This window comes from Photinus pyralis, unplaced genomic scaffold, assembly GCF_008802855.1.
Source record: "Photinus pyralis isolate 1611_PpyrPB1 unplaced genomic scaffold, Ppyr1.3 Ppyr1.4_LG6, whole genome shotgun sequence".
Lineage (NCBI taxonomy): Eukaryota > Metazoa > Arthropoda > Insecta > Coleoptera > Lampyridae > Photinus > Photinus pyralis.
This window is the reverse complement of record NW_022170663.1, coordinates 45,179,937-45,197,225: the sequence shown is the minus strand read 5'-3', so window position 1 is coordinate 45,197,225 and position 17,289 is coordinate 45,179,937. Positions and strand designations below refer to the sequence as shown.

Genomic DNA, 17,289 nt, shown 5'->3' with positions numbered 1-17,289 from the left:
TGCTTTTATTCCAAGTGTCCCTGTATCAAATTTCATTAAAATACCTTCATAAATAAAAAAGTTTGCAATTCAGTTTATAAATGGTTGAGATGCGAAAAGGGCATTGTGAATGTTGATCGATTAGGCTCAATTTTTGGAATTGCGTTTTATATGGCTAAATCTATACGCATATTGAATTTCATACAATTCGGTTCATAACTCACGGAGATGTCAAATGGCCTCCCTTATTTTTTGGGCTACATTGCCAATTCACGAACTCCGATCCACAAACTTGATAAAGAATCCATCTACTAAATTTTATCGTAATCGGCCCATTCGTTACCGAAATATCGTGCTAACGGACGGACAGACACCGCAAAATTATAAACTCGCTAGGGCTCGTTAATAAAGCCACTGTCTACTTCGCTTGCAATGACTGGTGATCAATCAAACTTGCTTGAATTTCAGACCATCGCCCAAAGTAGCATCGCATCGCATAAAATAGTTGTCTTAATAAACGTTTGGAGGTTTGAATTCATCGCATCGCACAGCATTTCATCGCCCATCGCGCGATAGCCAGCTATCTGAACGTATATTAAAACGATCGTACGCCAGTATGGATTTTTTAAAATAACAAGCATTTACCGTACTTATTTTTCAAAACCTTAAATCCATATTAAATAACAATTAGGTAGGTACCTATAGTAAATAATATTATTTCATCCTATACAGATATCAGATATTAACTCATTAAGGACATTAGGAATAACCTACCTAGCTATGTTTAACATTTTTCAATTTTCTACTAGTTACAACCTTTGCAAATGAATAAACAAAGCTACAACTGTCAACTTGTTTGTGAGATTGTCGTACTATAAAGTGGAGTTCACTCACTACAAAGAATAAATGATAAACTTTTATCGCAGACGGTGTAACATTATACCTTTAGGTATTATGTTATATAAATAAAAGATTTTTTCTTCTCTCTTCTGCTTTGCCATTTCGTAGGAACGTTGCAGAAATCTTTCTAACAAAGAATGAACTTTAATTTTAATGTTTGGGTTTGAAACTGTACTAGAAAGTTAATTTGGATTTAACACACTTGGCGGTGAAATCCAAATTTCGCGCAGCATATTTTTACATGGCGTGATATATCTGGAGTATTTTAATCTGTGGTATTATGGTTCTTTATTACATTGAATATACCGACAAAGAAAAAAGTAATAGGAATAATTTAATATAATATACTTAATATAAGAATATAAGCTTAATATAAGAAAATCCACAAGATGCAACATCTAACGTTTTCGTTTTCGAAAGAAACAGAAACCACAAACCATATTAAATAATTATAATAAAAAATAAGTTGTAACGACACACCCGCTTTGACCCATGAAATCTACCAGACAGAATGAACACACTGTATGTAAATGAAATCAACCGGGCGCTTCATTACTAGAAACCGTCGGAACATATTTATCTTCCAGGGGGTGGAAATAGAGTTTTCTGTGCCATATTTCAACCGCTTATAGTAAAAACAAGATACGGTATATAAATGGCCAGTTTTGTAACCACTCCCGTGGAGACATTTCAATCATTGTTGCAGCTTGCGAAAGCTTTCGCTATTTGGAAGATGAGGGATATTTTATAATTTCAGTTCCATTTATTAATTCGTTAATTAATTAGTTAAGAACGCCGAAGAGTACAAATAACTTAAGAGTGTCACGAAATTCCCAAGAACAATTATTGGTATTATTGGACTTCTGAATTTAGAGATTTTAACCCGGCCAATTAAGTAAGCATTATTACCGCCAGCTAATTAGATGTGTTTTGCCGAAAACGTCGTCTAATTGGAGTGTGCTTGGTGTCATTTCAAGTGCGCTTAATTATCATGGTGTTTAAACAGAGTCCCAGAGTTTGAGATGCACTTTAGTCCTCTCGCATTTAGATACTCTACTGGCATTTTGATAATTAGCTATACCAATTTAAATGTAGGTAATATGCACATTTGAAAGAAAAGACCATTGTGTAGAAATGAATATTCAAAAGCGCCGAAGAAGCTGCGTGGCAATTAATTAGTTCCTGTACTAATGAGCGGTTACACTTGAATGTAATCGTTAATTATTAAATTCTGTTGCCATTGTTTATGAGAGCAAAAAGTGACATACGGAAAAATTCTTTATCATATTGCGCAACGACATATTATCCTTTCAATTGACAATTATCGTATAAAAATCCTTTTAACTTTTTAATTGTGAGGTTTGGCACAACATTCTGTTACGGAACTATTTAGGCACTCTCCAGAATGACCAGAATTCTAATCAGGACTCTAATCCGTTTCAGGTAGTTTTATTATTATTATTAGTTTCCAGTCAGAACCTTATTAGACAAATTTTCTGAATCTTAAAACCAAAATTAAGAGGCTTTTTCTATTTTAAGTGTCAAAGGAATAACCTTGATCAATTTTGGTTTGATTAAAATTGTCGTTATCCGCTTACAGAAATTTCGGCTAGCGACTTATACGAAAAGTTACTGGCGACAGTCTGACGAGTGATAACGCAATTTTAATGTACTTTACGTGACTAAAATGACTGATTCATATTAATTGTTCCTCTTAATGTCATGGAGCAGCCCTAAATTTCGAGTTTTTAAACGGCCGTGGGTTTTGATTAATGACCCGCGTGTGATGGGTTAACGCAGTCTATTGGTTAAGGATTAAAGAGGTGTGGCGCAAATGTAACCAAGCATCCATTTTCCACCTTGAAGTTTCATATCATACCATATATTTGTGGAGTATACCAGCTCTGCTGAACACCCGGTATGTAGAAGCGTTTTAGTTAGTCGCTTCGTTACTAAGAAATGGTAGTTTGTGAATTTACTTATTTGCTCTAGGAGACGAGGGAGTAAGCTTTGTGTGTTTTTATTTTGTTTGTTTTTCGTACTCCCAATAACGCACGTAAGTTACGTATTGAATTTATCCGTTTTGCAATCGTTCGTGTGGTAGATGAGAGAGAATCAATCTTATTCAGTTTTAGGTACGTTAATTACCTATTAATTCACTTTAGTTTTTTAAGGGCATACGAAAATCCAGCATTAAACCGGCAAGGTTGCGCAGTTTAATGAAAATATCAACGCGATAACAGATTACGCCGCTTGATCTGACATTCCAAGGAACAAAGGGCATTGCTGGACTGTCGAATTTGAAGATTTCATTCCGACTATTTGGATACGTATAATTAACCGTAATTATTGCTCTTCTAATATAAAAACAGTCACGTCAATCATCGCAGGTAGCCGCCCACTCCAAAACTGGTCGGTGTACACAAATTATGCCATTATTCTTTCATCTTTATGTAGTCCATTGGAAGAAAAATACATAAGTTTTGCAGTGGGCAGCTACCCGCGATTGTTTTTATACTAGAAGTGAAATGGGTTAGAGTAACAGCCCCCGATTAAATCGAGATTAGGTACATCCGTTAGGTGCGCTCTTAAAACACTTGAATTTTGACACTGTCCCGTATTTTTAAGACGTCTGGGAATTAATTAAGGAAGTTATAATTTTTAGATGTAAATAACCGAATATGCTGTGTCGATGCCGGTAAGAAAAACCGTTGTGTCTTCCATGGCATAGCCGCATAGCCGAATTTTATGTAAGGTAAACGCTTAATTTAGGGGGATCTTTTGCATTTGGTGGTTTACCCAAACAAAAATTCTTTTGCCTTTTGCATCTTTCTGCCTTTGGTGTTTAACGGTATTTATATCCTTTGGTTTCAGCCTTTTGCATCATTGTAAACTACGGTTTGTAAGTAGATACCGTAATTTTGAGCTTTTCCGTAATTTTTTTGCTACTTTCCGTTTCCTTAATTATAAGGGGGGATATTTTCTCGGTTTCCTGTAACTGCTTTTCCGTAGAAACCGCTACCGATTCCGATTATTTACAGTTCCCGCTTAGGGAAATTAGCTCGGAAATTGGTGTGCGCTTTAAGTTAAACTGGAGCATACCGTCGCCACCCGCATCTTGTCCAGAAGACCCAAATCTTCAGGTGGCGCCCGAGGCACTCCCGTTCCGAGGTTTTCTGTCGGTTTTTTTTGGATTTTGGAAACTAGTAGAGATAGAGAGACGATTGAATGGAGAAAGAATTGCTATTTTACCAGCTTCGTTTTCCGAAAAAAATGCATAGCTAACTAGATATCGTAAAAAAATCGTATATATTAAATAATTCTGTTATTATTGGCTTTAGAAAAAATGTGTAAAGAGAAAAGTTGTAGATAATTATGGGCTCGATAATATGTTATTCTATATTACCATGAACCCATGTATTATACATCATATAATTTAATAGTTATCACAAATTAATTCTTTTTTTAAATTTTGTCTGTTATTCCATTGCACAACATTATTAATATGTTAAATATACTTATGAGTGGGTAATGTGGAAGAGCAGATCAGGCGTATCCTCGTCTGTATCTGAACATCGCCCGATTTAGTTGCCCTCTACTTATTATACTGTAATTGTGTTAATTTTCTAATTTTTTGTTTTTTTGTTTTAGTTGACGGGTTAACTAAATAAAACCATTATTATTATTATTATTATTATGGTCGGTGTTTCTTGTGAGAACTCAGGTCTAGCCTGGTTAACTAATCGCACGGATTAAAATCAAGTAACGATTAGTATCTGTGTCTGTGTCTGGTGCAGTGTTATGTAGGGTTCTTAAAAAAAAACACGTGCATTGGCAATCTAGGGATAGTATTATTATTATTATTATCGGTGTTTCTTGTGAGAACTCAGGTCTAGCCTGGTTAACTAATCGCACGGATTAAAATCAAGTAACGATTAGTGTCTGTGTCTGGTGAAGTTATGTAGGGTCATTAAAAAAAAAAAAAAAAATCACACACGTACATTGGACATCTAGGGATAATGTAATTCGTACTTACCAACATACCTATTGATGGGCACAATAGCCAATGCTATCAGGAAAGAGGAAAACAAAACAAAAAAAATCATTATAATAATTCCTGTAATTTTATTAAATGGAGTTTATTGTGTAAGTGTTTCTTTGGCTTTGCGTTTGGGTTGAATACGAGGGGGTTGTGATAACGTGGTGTGCTTCTGTGAAGAAGGAGTTTTGTGTTTTTTAATTGTATTTATGGTGTTTCTTTGTTCCTGAGGTCGTATTTGTGAGGTTGCTTGGGTTTTTGGTGGAGATATTGCAGTATTTTGTGAGCCTGTGATGCTGTTAAGGTTTTTGAGCTTCGGTTGTATACGAGTGGGTTGTTTCTGAGAAGTAGAAGTATTGTGTTTTTTAACTGTGCTAGGGCGTGTAACTTTATTGGGTGGACCTGTCTTTGTAGTGCATGTTGCGTTACTTGTATTTATGATGTTTCTTTGTTCTTGAGGTTGTATTTGTGAGGTTGCTTGGGTTATTGATGGAGATATTACAGTATTTTGTGAGCTAGTAGTGCTGTATAGGTTTTTGCGTTTGGGTTGAATACAAGTGGGTTGTGATAACGTGGTGTGCTTCGGTGAAGAAGGAGTTATGTGTTTTTTAATTGTGCTAGGGCGTGTAACTTTATTGGGTGGACCTGTCTTTGTAGTGCATGTTGCGTTACTTGTATTTATGGCGTTTCTTTGTTCTTGAAGTTGTATTTCTGTTGTTGCATGGGTTATTGGTGGAGACATTACAGTATTTTGTGAGCCTGTAGTGCTGTTAAGGTTGTTGCGTTTGGGTTGAGTACGAGTGGGTTGTGTTTGTGATAACGTGGTGTGTTTCTGAGAAGAAAGAGTATTGTGTTTTTCAGCTGTGCTAGGTCGTGTGGGTGAGGGCGTCTTTGTAGTGCGTGTTGTGTTACTTGTATTTATTGCGTTTGTTTGTTCAGGAAGTTGTGTTTGTGTGGTTGGTTGAGTTAAGTTTGGAAATATTACAGTATGTTGTGTGTCATGTGAGTCTAAAGTGCTGTTTAGGCTTTTGCGTTTGGGTTGAATACTAATGGGTTGTGATAATGTGGTTTGCTTCAGAGGTGAATCTCTGATTGTAGTATATGTTGTATCATTTGTTGTACTTGTTTGTTCGGCAAGTTGTATTTGTGTGTTTGTTTGGGTTAGAGGTGGAGATATTACAGTATGTTGTGTACCGTGTTGTGAGGGAGTGCTGTTGTTTACATGTATACGTTGTGGATCATTTCTGTATGTAGTATCTTGTGTGATGTTTAGAAATTTACGAACAATATGGCATGTGTTGATAATGACTGCTTTTTGTAAATGTTTGTATGTGTTTTTGTCTAAACCTAATAGTTGTAAATTGTGGTGTTTTGTCTTTGGTATAACTCCAGTAGCACTAAGAATAATGGGAACTATAACAGTAGATTTCATTCTCCATTGCGTCTTAAGCTCGATAGCTATATCGGTGTATTTGCGGTGTTTTTCTGCATGTGTTTTAGTTAAGTTGTTAGTGTTGGGTATGGCAATGTCTATAATACAAATGGATTTTTGTGTTTTATCTATAAGTGTAATGTCTGGTCTATTATTGTGGATAGTTTTATCTGTGAGTATTATTATTATTATTATTATTATACAATATATTCAAATTGTTTATTTAAGCTCTAATTTTTCAAGTTATGACATAAGTCTGTGTTTTTTCTAATGGAAACCGTAGTTGGGCATGACTTCGCGTATTTATACTCAGTATTGAAACAAATAAATAAACACACTTTACCTTATACAAGGTGAGTTTTCTCCCTATTTAATCGTCTCTCTATCTCTGCTAGTTTCAAGGATCGACCGCGCCTTTCAAGAAATTTGACGAGTGGAATTTTTAAAGAGAGACTCTTTCAATCATTTAGTAAAATTTTGTGAAAAGTATAAAAGGAATTTTCCACTGCAAGCAATATTTGTGTAGGAAGTTAGGTACGGGAAGTTTTCCACTTAAATTCAATATTAAGTACTGGATATCTTCTAGCTGAGTTAAATGTATAAATTTTAAGTTTTCCGTATTTCCCATTGTTCACTTGAGGGGGCTGTATTGTATAACTCACGTGACCACGTAGAATATCGTAGTATTAAAATTTCGTATACTAGATGTTTCAATGAACAAAGTGGTCGAAGGCGATAGAGATCACTTCTTAAGGGTTCTAACTGTTTCTTTAATGGTGATTCAGGTTAAAAGATTTTAAAGGTCGGTATAAAATATCGGATGGCCTTTCAGTGAAGCTTTTTACAATGAAGTTTGCAATAAAATATAAAACGGTTTGTGATATTTCACGCAATTTGCTTAAACATTTTTGGTGGAAATTTCTGGCCATACAGATCGGGATTACCCTACACAAGTTATGCAACTATTTATTATATGGTTTTGTCTCGGGTTTTGCTCTAATGTGTATATTTAGCAAAGGTAAACCATTAATTCTTTTATTCGCAAAAAATTAGTCGACCAAACAACAAGGCATATATATGGTCTTAATGTACATACATAATCCACATTGCGTTCTTCTTCTGTGAATTATCATTTTCAAGGAACTGTGCAAAAGTTGAGACATAGGTAAATTGTATTTGTGTAGAAATAGTTCTGTAGAAACCTTGAAGAATAAACTTTCGGGGTCATATATGACATATTGTTATGTCGCTGACCATTTAACTTCGTAGAACGAGATGTTTCACGGTAAGTTCATCATATCACTGTAGGTAAACATACTCGTGTATAAGGTTTCTGCCAGCATCTTTTTCCTCAAATGACCATTGATTAAAGTTCATAAATCTCTAAATCGTTGGGGGTGTCTGAGCCGGTCATTTCAAATGTCTAAGGTCAGTTTAAATCATATTATAACAACGAATTAAATTTAATAAGCAAGTAATGTAAATGCTACAAATACATGGCAATAAAAACCGCTTTACGGAATTGTGAACGTTGTTTACCTTGATATATACACGCCCTTATTAGCATTAAATTTTATAAATGCATCCTCCTTAAAATTTGAAAGTGGAGTGAATCGCGCAGTGCTAGTTAGCTCATCAAAAAATTTGAAATATTGCAAAACTGCTAGTCCAATTACTTTAAGTAATGCATTTCTAGATGGTATGAGAGCCTATTTAATATTCATAGCAAATTGTTGACTTGCAGTAGTTAAATAATCGAATTTAATTAGATCAATTATGTCATACTAAAAGAGGAGTACCGCATTTCATCACCGCTCAGTATGTCAAGAAACTGCCGTATCGATGACACACATTTCCGTAAATGTAACAAGCACTCGTCCAGACGGACCCAATACGGCGTTGTGCTAAAAGCTTTTAGTTTTCAATAGCTAATGGACACCATAAAAATCCCATCTATGTGTGAAATTTCTATAATTAGGTACTAGAATAATTGACCGCATTGCTTCCAGTTACCTACTAATTAGAAGTTGATAGGAAATCGTGGTGGTCTTCGCTTGCCCTTACCTTTAATAGGTAACGAAAGTCGCTTTTCTCACAAATTACATTATAAACAAATAAAAGAAAAATATAAGTACCTTGTGCTGAAATTACTTTTATAAATCCAATTAGTAAGTATAATGCTCCAAGATGACAATATTCTTTTTGAAAAATTCTTTCCCACCACATCGCTAATTTAAATCACATAAATTTCCAAATCACCATACATCACTCTTAACTCATTCTAAGTAACGAAACACTAATTACGCTAATTGAAAGTTGCGACGCGCGAAGAACGTAACACAAGACATTCAAGTGTTAAACTAAAATATGAAAGTCTCCGGTAGGTATACAAAGGAAGGTATACCTTTAAAACAGTAGACAGGTGAGTTCCCCCACGTAATGACGTCAGAATTTGTCTTTCGTTTGGATGAGTAAAAATAACGGTTTTTTCTAGCGATCGAAGAAACCCCTCAGGTTGTGTGTTATTACTTAATTGCGGTAATGCAAAGTACACGTAAAGAGGGTCGTGTACCTCAGAACCATACTATGCTCAGAATCCTTGAAAAAAATCAAAGTTGTCTGCTTTTTGGAATTGTTTGCATGCTGAATTTGATGGATCAGTTTGTAGGTTTTGATCAGCCTTATAACGCTATGGTTTAGGTTCAAGTGCAAGTTCCTTTGATCACAAGCAAAGCATCCAGATCAAAGAACAGTGTTCAAGGATTTGACCCAGTACTTTTCGCTTACAACTTAAAAGTATACAAACAAAAGTAGGTACTTCCCAAACTTTGTACATTTCTAAATAAAAGTAACTCAGGAATAATTTATTCCCAAACTAGTTTCGTTGGGTTCAGGAAGGTGTTAGACTGAACAACATAAACTATTTGTTTGTACCTTCGATACATCATGAATTTAAGAATCGTTACATATAATCTTGAAAATAATGAGTTTGTTTAGCTTTCATTACATTACAATGGACCGTTTGTTCTGTGAACTGGTCCAAGTGACGAAAAATTAAATCAAGCAACTCAAAAGCCGCTCCGTTTAAGTTTATGGTCACATGTCGAATTTACAAAGAAATCAGGGTAGAATATAAATTAGGGCCCCTAACTTCAAAAAGCGAAGTGTACATAGGTGTGTCTACTTTTGGTAAAATCGCAAGTTGTAAAAATTGTTCAGTTGAAACGGTCTCGCTGAATAACTTTCATATACAATTTTAGAAATTTATTGTCATTAGTTTACCTTATAATAAGAGACTTAGCTCAAAGGTTGACAGTCTGTATCACATGCCCTTTTTATTATGAAAAAGTCACAGTAGTTTGTACAAATCAATTTATTTCAATGAGACCTTTCATTACAATACCATGAAGGGTAGAACGTGCCTCCCCCCCCCTTCATTTTCAAAAGTTTTACTAGGCACGACTAAAGGCAAAATCTGAGAGCAATTAGTTGTCGTATCTCGTACATGAAACTTTCACTTTCAAAAATAGCATCTCAGGAAATAATTTATCCCCCCCCCCCCCTTAAGACAGCGAAATGTAATGGCTGTCTCACACACCTTCAAGGTATAGGCTACCTATTGCAAAAAAATTCCAGAACTTTAGGACCATTCCCCAAGAAGTATAGTTCAAAACGGCAAAAGTGGGTCCGGACGGAAGGACAAAACGCAAATAGCACTTTTTTTATTTAAATAAAATGCGCTAATAGCACACAACATGCTACCGGATAATATACTGCATCTATTAGCCATAACACAGTTGGCTTCTCAAAGACTAAAAGGCACACTGAACTGCATTCGATTTCAAATGATAATATCTATAATATCAACTCCTTAAGCATTCAAAAATAAATAGCAAATGTCTGCAAACTTAGGTATTATTTATGGGATGGGAATACATTCTGGTTTCGTGTCGAGGTAAGGAATTTTATGAGTAGAATTTTTAAACGCTTCAGGGGAGATTTCATGAATCCCTTTGCAAGTCGACGAGATCCTGCCGAGTTTGGCACAACCCTCGCACATTATTGCCTGCTTAATTCACGCATTTTCCCCAAAATTTCAATGGTTTATTAAAATTGACAAGTCTGTCTGTCGCCTTTTGGTCGATATACTTTATGCCGAACTCGCCTTCGGCTCACTCGGCATTTGTACAACGTAGATCTTGCCCTTGCAGTCCCAATGGGTTTGGTTTTACGCAGTTGATACATTATGCTCTCCGAAAATTGCCGAACGAACCGAAAATGAGTTCGGCATAAGCCTCAAACAATATCGCCTGCTTAATTCAGTGATTTTTTTTCCAAAATTTGAATTTCTTATTAAAATCGGGATGTTTGTCTGGCGGACCTTTTCTTTTCAGTCCCAATAGGTTAAGTTTTCTCGTCGTTTGTACATTTCGCCCCCCGAACTCCCAGATAATATTGTCTGCTTAATTCAGGAATTTTCCCCAAAAATTCAATTGTTTATTCAAATCGAGAAGTCTGTCTGTCGCTTTTTGGTCGAGATACTTTATGCCGAACTCGCCTTCGGCTTGCTCGGCGTCCGTACAGCAACGCGACCCAATTACCTTACCCACTGGCGTATTAACCTATAAGCCGACAAAGCCCGGGCTTAGGGCGCTGGAATTTTAGGGGCGCAAAAAAGGAGCTAACAAAACTATCTGAAAAATCAAAAATGCCTATAAAAGATCAACGTATCGTAAGGCAGGGGCGCGAGACAAGATACGTAGCAGTCTAGCACGCTCATATAGATGGAGACAGCATCCCCGCAACCAAGCGAGCCGGATATTCTGCAGTGCCACTTCGATAATTGAAACCTCTGAACCCTTTGAAGCACATCCCTAGTGATATTGGTGGTTTTTTCGAATCATTTATTGTTTCTAAGTTTGTTTCATACACTCTATTTTTTGCAAACCCCTATCATAAGAGAAAAAGTCGAGTGGTGTAAGGTCAGGAATGTGTTTCTAATGAAACTGGACAAGGGCTGCAATTTAAAAATTTTGGGGTTATCACCCCCCAACAAAACTCCCCAGTGTATTAAAGTTCTAAACGATCTAAAATGCAATTTTTATGACCGGTTAACTTGATCCCGAAATTGTCAGATTTTTTCTTTACTGATCGTTTCAAACTATTATATAGCTCCATCCCGGAAACCCTGTATAACTACGTAGGTAGGTACTTATATATATTGTTGATGGTATTAAATTGAATAAGAGCGGCTATTAAACATCAATATGAACAACGTTTTTTATATCGGTTTCTAATAGACCGGGAGGTAGTGTACATAGTAACTAAACCATAAGCGACAAAAAATTCGACAATACAGGCTGAAAGTACGTTGAAAACTAATAATAAAATCACTAGTCTGCCAGTCGTAAGTGGCAGCATTAACTTGGGGCCTCGCTGAATAGGTGACTTCTTTAGGTGATCAACTAAATTACCAAACTATTACGGTCACGGAAAAGATTTGCATCAAGAAATCCCATTTTTTCCATAATTTTCAAATATGCTATGGTAGACGATTTCAAGTGCAGCGTTGGTAGCGAAAGACGCCCTCCAATGTAGGGAAAAACACCCCTGAACTAAACCATGAGGACCGTATAAAAATTATTCATAAAAAATTCCTCTTTTTGTCACTACTTTAAAATATATCCTGGCAGACGATATTAAGTGTAGCTTTAATAGTGGCAGACGTCTTAGAAGTTAAAAAATTTAGTATAGTAAATCCCAGCGAGTGCGAGCGTGTGAGAGATAAGCGCGCGAGAGCACAACGAACAGAGATAGCTATAGATTTACGCACCGCTTGGAGTTACCAAACGAATTAAATTAGGGCAAATAATAAATTGTTTATTTCGCGATAAGATTGTCGGTATTTCTTGAATTCTTCTCAGACTGAGAAACAGAAAACTTGAAGAGAAAAGAAGATAGATCTTCAGCTCGTTCTAAACTATCCTCCGACCCCAGTTCCGTTGTCTCTATGCAACATTGATGGATCGATGATTAAAATCGATAAGTTTATGTTTTGCTGAAACTTTTTCGGAAGTATGATTTCTTCAAGTGCTCCTAGTCCATCGCCAGTTGTAGATGTTTTAATCGATGGATTATTTTTTTTGCATCTTTTAAAAGATCTCCGGTAAACCTTTGAGCGATTTTCTGAACACATCCTCGGCAAGATTTGTGCTGTGTCAGCGAGAGAAGTACATCTTACTTTTGACAGATAGTTACCCCTTCCATGAAGCACGCAGAACATGATCGTTGGGATCAAAATAAGGAAAGATTACAATCCTACTCAATTTCTGTTTCCACTCAGAAGCAGCCTGCAAATAAACCACTTCGCAATGATAGCTCAAAGCCTCTCTTATAGATTACTTATACCGTTCATAGGCAAAAAAGACCTATTGCGCTTTACTTGGAAGGAAAGTTGTGTTTGCCACATATGAAGATAAGTGCTATAAATTTGTGACAAGGGAAGATGATGTGGTAAAAACTGAATTGTGCTGCAGTCACTAAGAGGCAGATTCTCGAATAATTTACCATCTTGGTAAACTACCAACAAGTAGCAAAGTCATTATTAGCGCTTCCGATATGGATATTGCTGTTATTGCTTTGGAAAATGTAAAAGTGACGCTACCATCAAGGTATAGATGGAAGTAGGTCTCTTTTCCAATAACACGCAGAAATTCATAAATCTTCGAGAGATGTTCGTGAATTTCGTGAATTAATCAAACTAGGACAACAACTAACTACAACTTTAAAAAGGCAGATTTTTACAAAATGTATTTACGATTTCGCGACGCCAACTGGGAATCCCTTACCCAAATCGATTACAAATCTGTAAACGACGCGGTAACTACTTTTTATGAAATTGTATATACAAGATTTTTGATGAATGCGTCCCAAAAGTAACTATCAGGATCACAAACAAGTACCCCATTTGGTTTGATTTAGCTATTATCAAGAAAATTAAATTGAAGAATAAACATCGCACACGAGGCAAATCGGAAGAATTTAAGGAAGACCGAAAGGAACTCAAAAAAATGATCCGTGACGCTTATAAGAAATACATTAGGAACATTGAAGTTGACCTCCGGAGTAATTCAAATAAATTCTGGGGCTACGTTAGGTCCTTGACATCAACCAAACAACTGCCGGAAGTTTTCGAGTACAAAACCATCCCGCTGGAAGATCCCAAAAGCATTGCCGACGCGTTTGCATCGTACAAAGAGGAAAACCTGGATCCGAACGATGGGCTTGAGTCGGACTTAGTACAATCCAAATTGCACTTAACGAACATACAGGAAAGTGAGTTACTAGAATCAATCAAAGTCCTAAAACCACGTGCAGCTATAGGGGAAGACGGGATCCCACCATACGTATTGAAAGGATGCGCACACAGCCTGGTAACCCCCCTGTTGCATCTATGCAACTTGGCACTCCGCACCTCCACTTTTCCCTCAGTTTGGAAATCCACTACAATTACCCCGATCCATAAAAGCGGCAGCAAGAAACTAATCGAAAATTACCGCCCAATAGCTATCATCCCTGCAATAGCGAAAATTTTCGAAAAAGTAATCTATAATAAACTTTATTCCCATCTTGGCAGTGTTATTGCAGATCAGCAGCACGGATTCACACCGAAGAAATCAACAAGTACTAACTTAATGCAGTTTACGCATTTCACAGCCGCCGTCCTTGACAAGAGGGCTCAGGTGGACTGTGTATATACACCGATTTTGCGAAAGCTTTTGATAAGGTCTCCCATCAGGTCCTGCTTCAGAAACTTCATTTTAATTGTGTCAGTAGCCCAACGGCTAAATTTCTTAAATCATATTTAACATCGCGTAAAACGCGAGTGAAATACAATGGGGTGAACTCAACCGAATTTTACCCCTCTTCAGGGGTACCTCAGGGAACACTACTTGGCCCTTTCCTTTTCCTACTATTTATTAATGACCTACCGCGGGTGATTCAAAACTCCAAAGCACTTCTATTTGCAGACGACCTGAAACTTTTTAATAAAGTGAAATCTTCAAACGATTGTTTAAATATTCAAGCAGATATAAATGCAGTGATAAATTGGTGCAATAAAAACAAACTGAAGCTAAACATAGAAAAGTGCAAAGTTGTATCGTACACAAGATCCAACAATCCCACGATTTTTAAATACGAAATAAATGGGCAGGATATCCAAAGAGTCACCTCGGTTAGAGATTTGGGCGTTTTATTCAATAGCAACTTAAATTTTCATCGGCACATTGAATCCCTTATAAATGCGTGCTACAAAGTACTAGGCTTTGTAATTAGGAATACCTACAATTTTACAAGCATTTCCTCAATTATTACCTTATACAATGCGTTCATCAGATCCAAACTCGATTATGCGGCGTGTATTTGGACACCCCAAACTTATAAGCACGCAGACATGATAGAGAAAGTTCAAAAAAAATTAGTGCGAATAGTGTATTTTAGGTCGACTCAAAATTTTCCACATTTAATCTCTTACTTCAACCAACTAAAATTTTTAAATAGTGTGCACGGTATTAAAATCTCAAGTTTACAAATCCGACGCGAAGTGATCTGTGCTACCTTTGTGTACAAGATACTGAATAATCACCTAAATGCCCCAGCATTGCTTCAGGAAATTAAACTCAAAGTGCCCCATGTTAAATTAAGGAAAAACGATATCATCTTTTTAGTGACCACTCCGTCATCGCCACTATCGAGGAGCCTGTTGGCTTTAAATAAGAAGTGCCGTGAGAGAGACATCGATGTATTTCACGGCTCTTTGAATGAATTAATTAGTCATATAAGATCGTAATTACTGTGTAGTTTTAGTTTTAAGTACAGCATCCCAGTGCCATGTAATTGGAATAATTGTATTCTGTATGGTAGCTGGCTAAACAAATAAATAAATAAATTTGGGTGTTGATGTGTGTAACGCGCAGGGTAACGCGTTACCGGGTTCCCACGCATTTACCGGATGTATGACTTGTGTATGGTCCTCATGGTTTAGTTCATCGCAATTTGGGCGAATGCCACCGAAAAATGTCTGAGTTTCTGCAATCCGTTTGATTGAAGTGGATGGAACTATGTGAATCAGAAGTTTAGAATCAAATGGTTTGAAAGATCACAGTAGTCAGTATCCTATCGCTATCTCTGTTGGTTATGCTCTCGCGTGCTTATCTCTCACACGCTCGCACTCGCTGGGATTTTACTATACCTAAATTTTTTAACTTCTAAGACGTCTGCCACTATTAAAGTTACACTTAATATCGTCTGCCAGGATATATTTTAAAGTAGTGACAAAAAGAGGAATTTTTTATGTATACTTTTTATACGGTCCTCATGGTTTAGTTCAGGGGTGTTTTTCCCTACATTGGAGGGCGTCTTTCGCTACCAACGCTGCACTTGAAATCGTCTGCCATAGCATATTTGAAAACTATGGAAAAAATGGGATTTCTTGATACAAATCTTTTCCGTGACCCTTATAGTTTGTTAATTTAGTTGATCACCTAAAGAAGTCACCTATTCAGCGCCGCCCCAAGTTAATGCTGCCATTTACGACTGGCAGACGAGTGATTTTATTATTAGTTTTCAACGTACTTTCAGCCTGTATTGTCGAATTTTTTGTCGCTTATGGTTTAGTTACTATGTACACTGCCTCCCGGTCTATAATGACAAACCCTAAATTATTTATATAGCAACAAACTACTACCTTAGATCAAACAAAATGAGTTATTTAGTTTAAAGATTTTAATACCTATAACATATATTATAGGTATACTATCTGAACTGTGAGTACAATAATTTCTCTCAATTTGTTTTAAAAGGGGAAACGTTTAAGTGGCAAATATTTTAGAAATCCCGATAGACATAGAGGCTATAAGAAACGAAAGCGGATATGACCGTTTGTATTTATACTCGTATTTATGCTCGTAACGCATTTTTTTCCGGGAAATATGACGTGTTTTGTTCGAGAACATTCTAGAATACTGGTTTGGAAGCGTTCGAAAACTTTCGGGAAACAGGGGTGTATTCTATATGAGTAAATCGAATTGTGTTTCAGTCGGTTCCAATTTCAACGCTGAAGTAGTAAATAGTTCCCGCTGTTGTAAGTTGTGTATATTTAATTGATAAATAATAGGTATTTTAACTCTATTCATTTCAAGACAATGTTATTATTAATCAATTGTAAATAAATAAACCACGTAATTAAATTTACGTTACATTACGCTTTGTTTTCTATGTAAATATACTTATATTATTTTGTCTTGATAATTTTGTAAAAGTTGGTGTATTATTGACTATTCAAAAATCTGATATGGGGCGCAAAATCCGTTAAGACTTAGGGCGTTGTTGACTCTTAATACGCCACTGACCTTACCTCTCGCCGTTGGTACATTACCTTCGCCGAAGATTGCTAAAACCTCGCACTGTCGCACATTATTGCCTGCTTGAAAAAAAGTCAGGGAATTTTCCCAAAATTAAAATTTTTTTAATTTAAATCTAGGAGTCTGTTTGTTCGAAACACTTTATGTCGAATTTGCCTTCGGATCGCTCGGCATTCTTACACAAGGAACCTTGTCATTTCAGTCCCAATGGCCTTATCTTTTTCGCCATTGGTACATTTTGCTCACCGAAAATTACCTAGCGAGCCGAAGGCGAGTTCGGCACAACCCTCGCACATTATTGCCTGCTTAATTCAGGGATTTTCCCCAAAATTTCAATTTTTTATTAAAATCGAGAGGTCTGTCCGACGTCCGTCGCCTTTTGGTCGAGATACTTTATGTCGAACTCGCCTTCAGCTCGCTTGACATTCGTACACAAAAAAGCTTGTCCTTGCAGCCTCAATGGGTTTGGCTGTTACGCAATTTTCGCGCTAAACTCGCCGAAAATTGCCGAGCGA

The 17,289-nt window shown here is 36.5% G+C and overlaps 1 protein-coding gene across 1 annotated transcript in view; it reads right to left on the bottom strand.

The window, feature by feature from the left end:
* Positions 1 to 8,697, bottom strand: part of LOC116173983 (CUB and sushi domain-containing protein 2) — a 59,948-nt gene extending 51,251 nt beyond the window's left edge. Inside the window, exon 1 of the mRNA XM_031491739.1 lies at positions 8,486 to 8,697. Within this exon, the coding sequence (XP_031347599.1) occupies positions 8,486 to 8,576 (91 nt within the window). The 5' untranslated portion in view covers positions 8,577 to 8,697. The remainder of the gene's footprint in view (positions 1 to 8,485) is intronic.
* Positions 8,698 to 17,289: the final 8,592 nt, after the last annotated feature.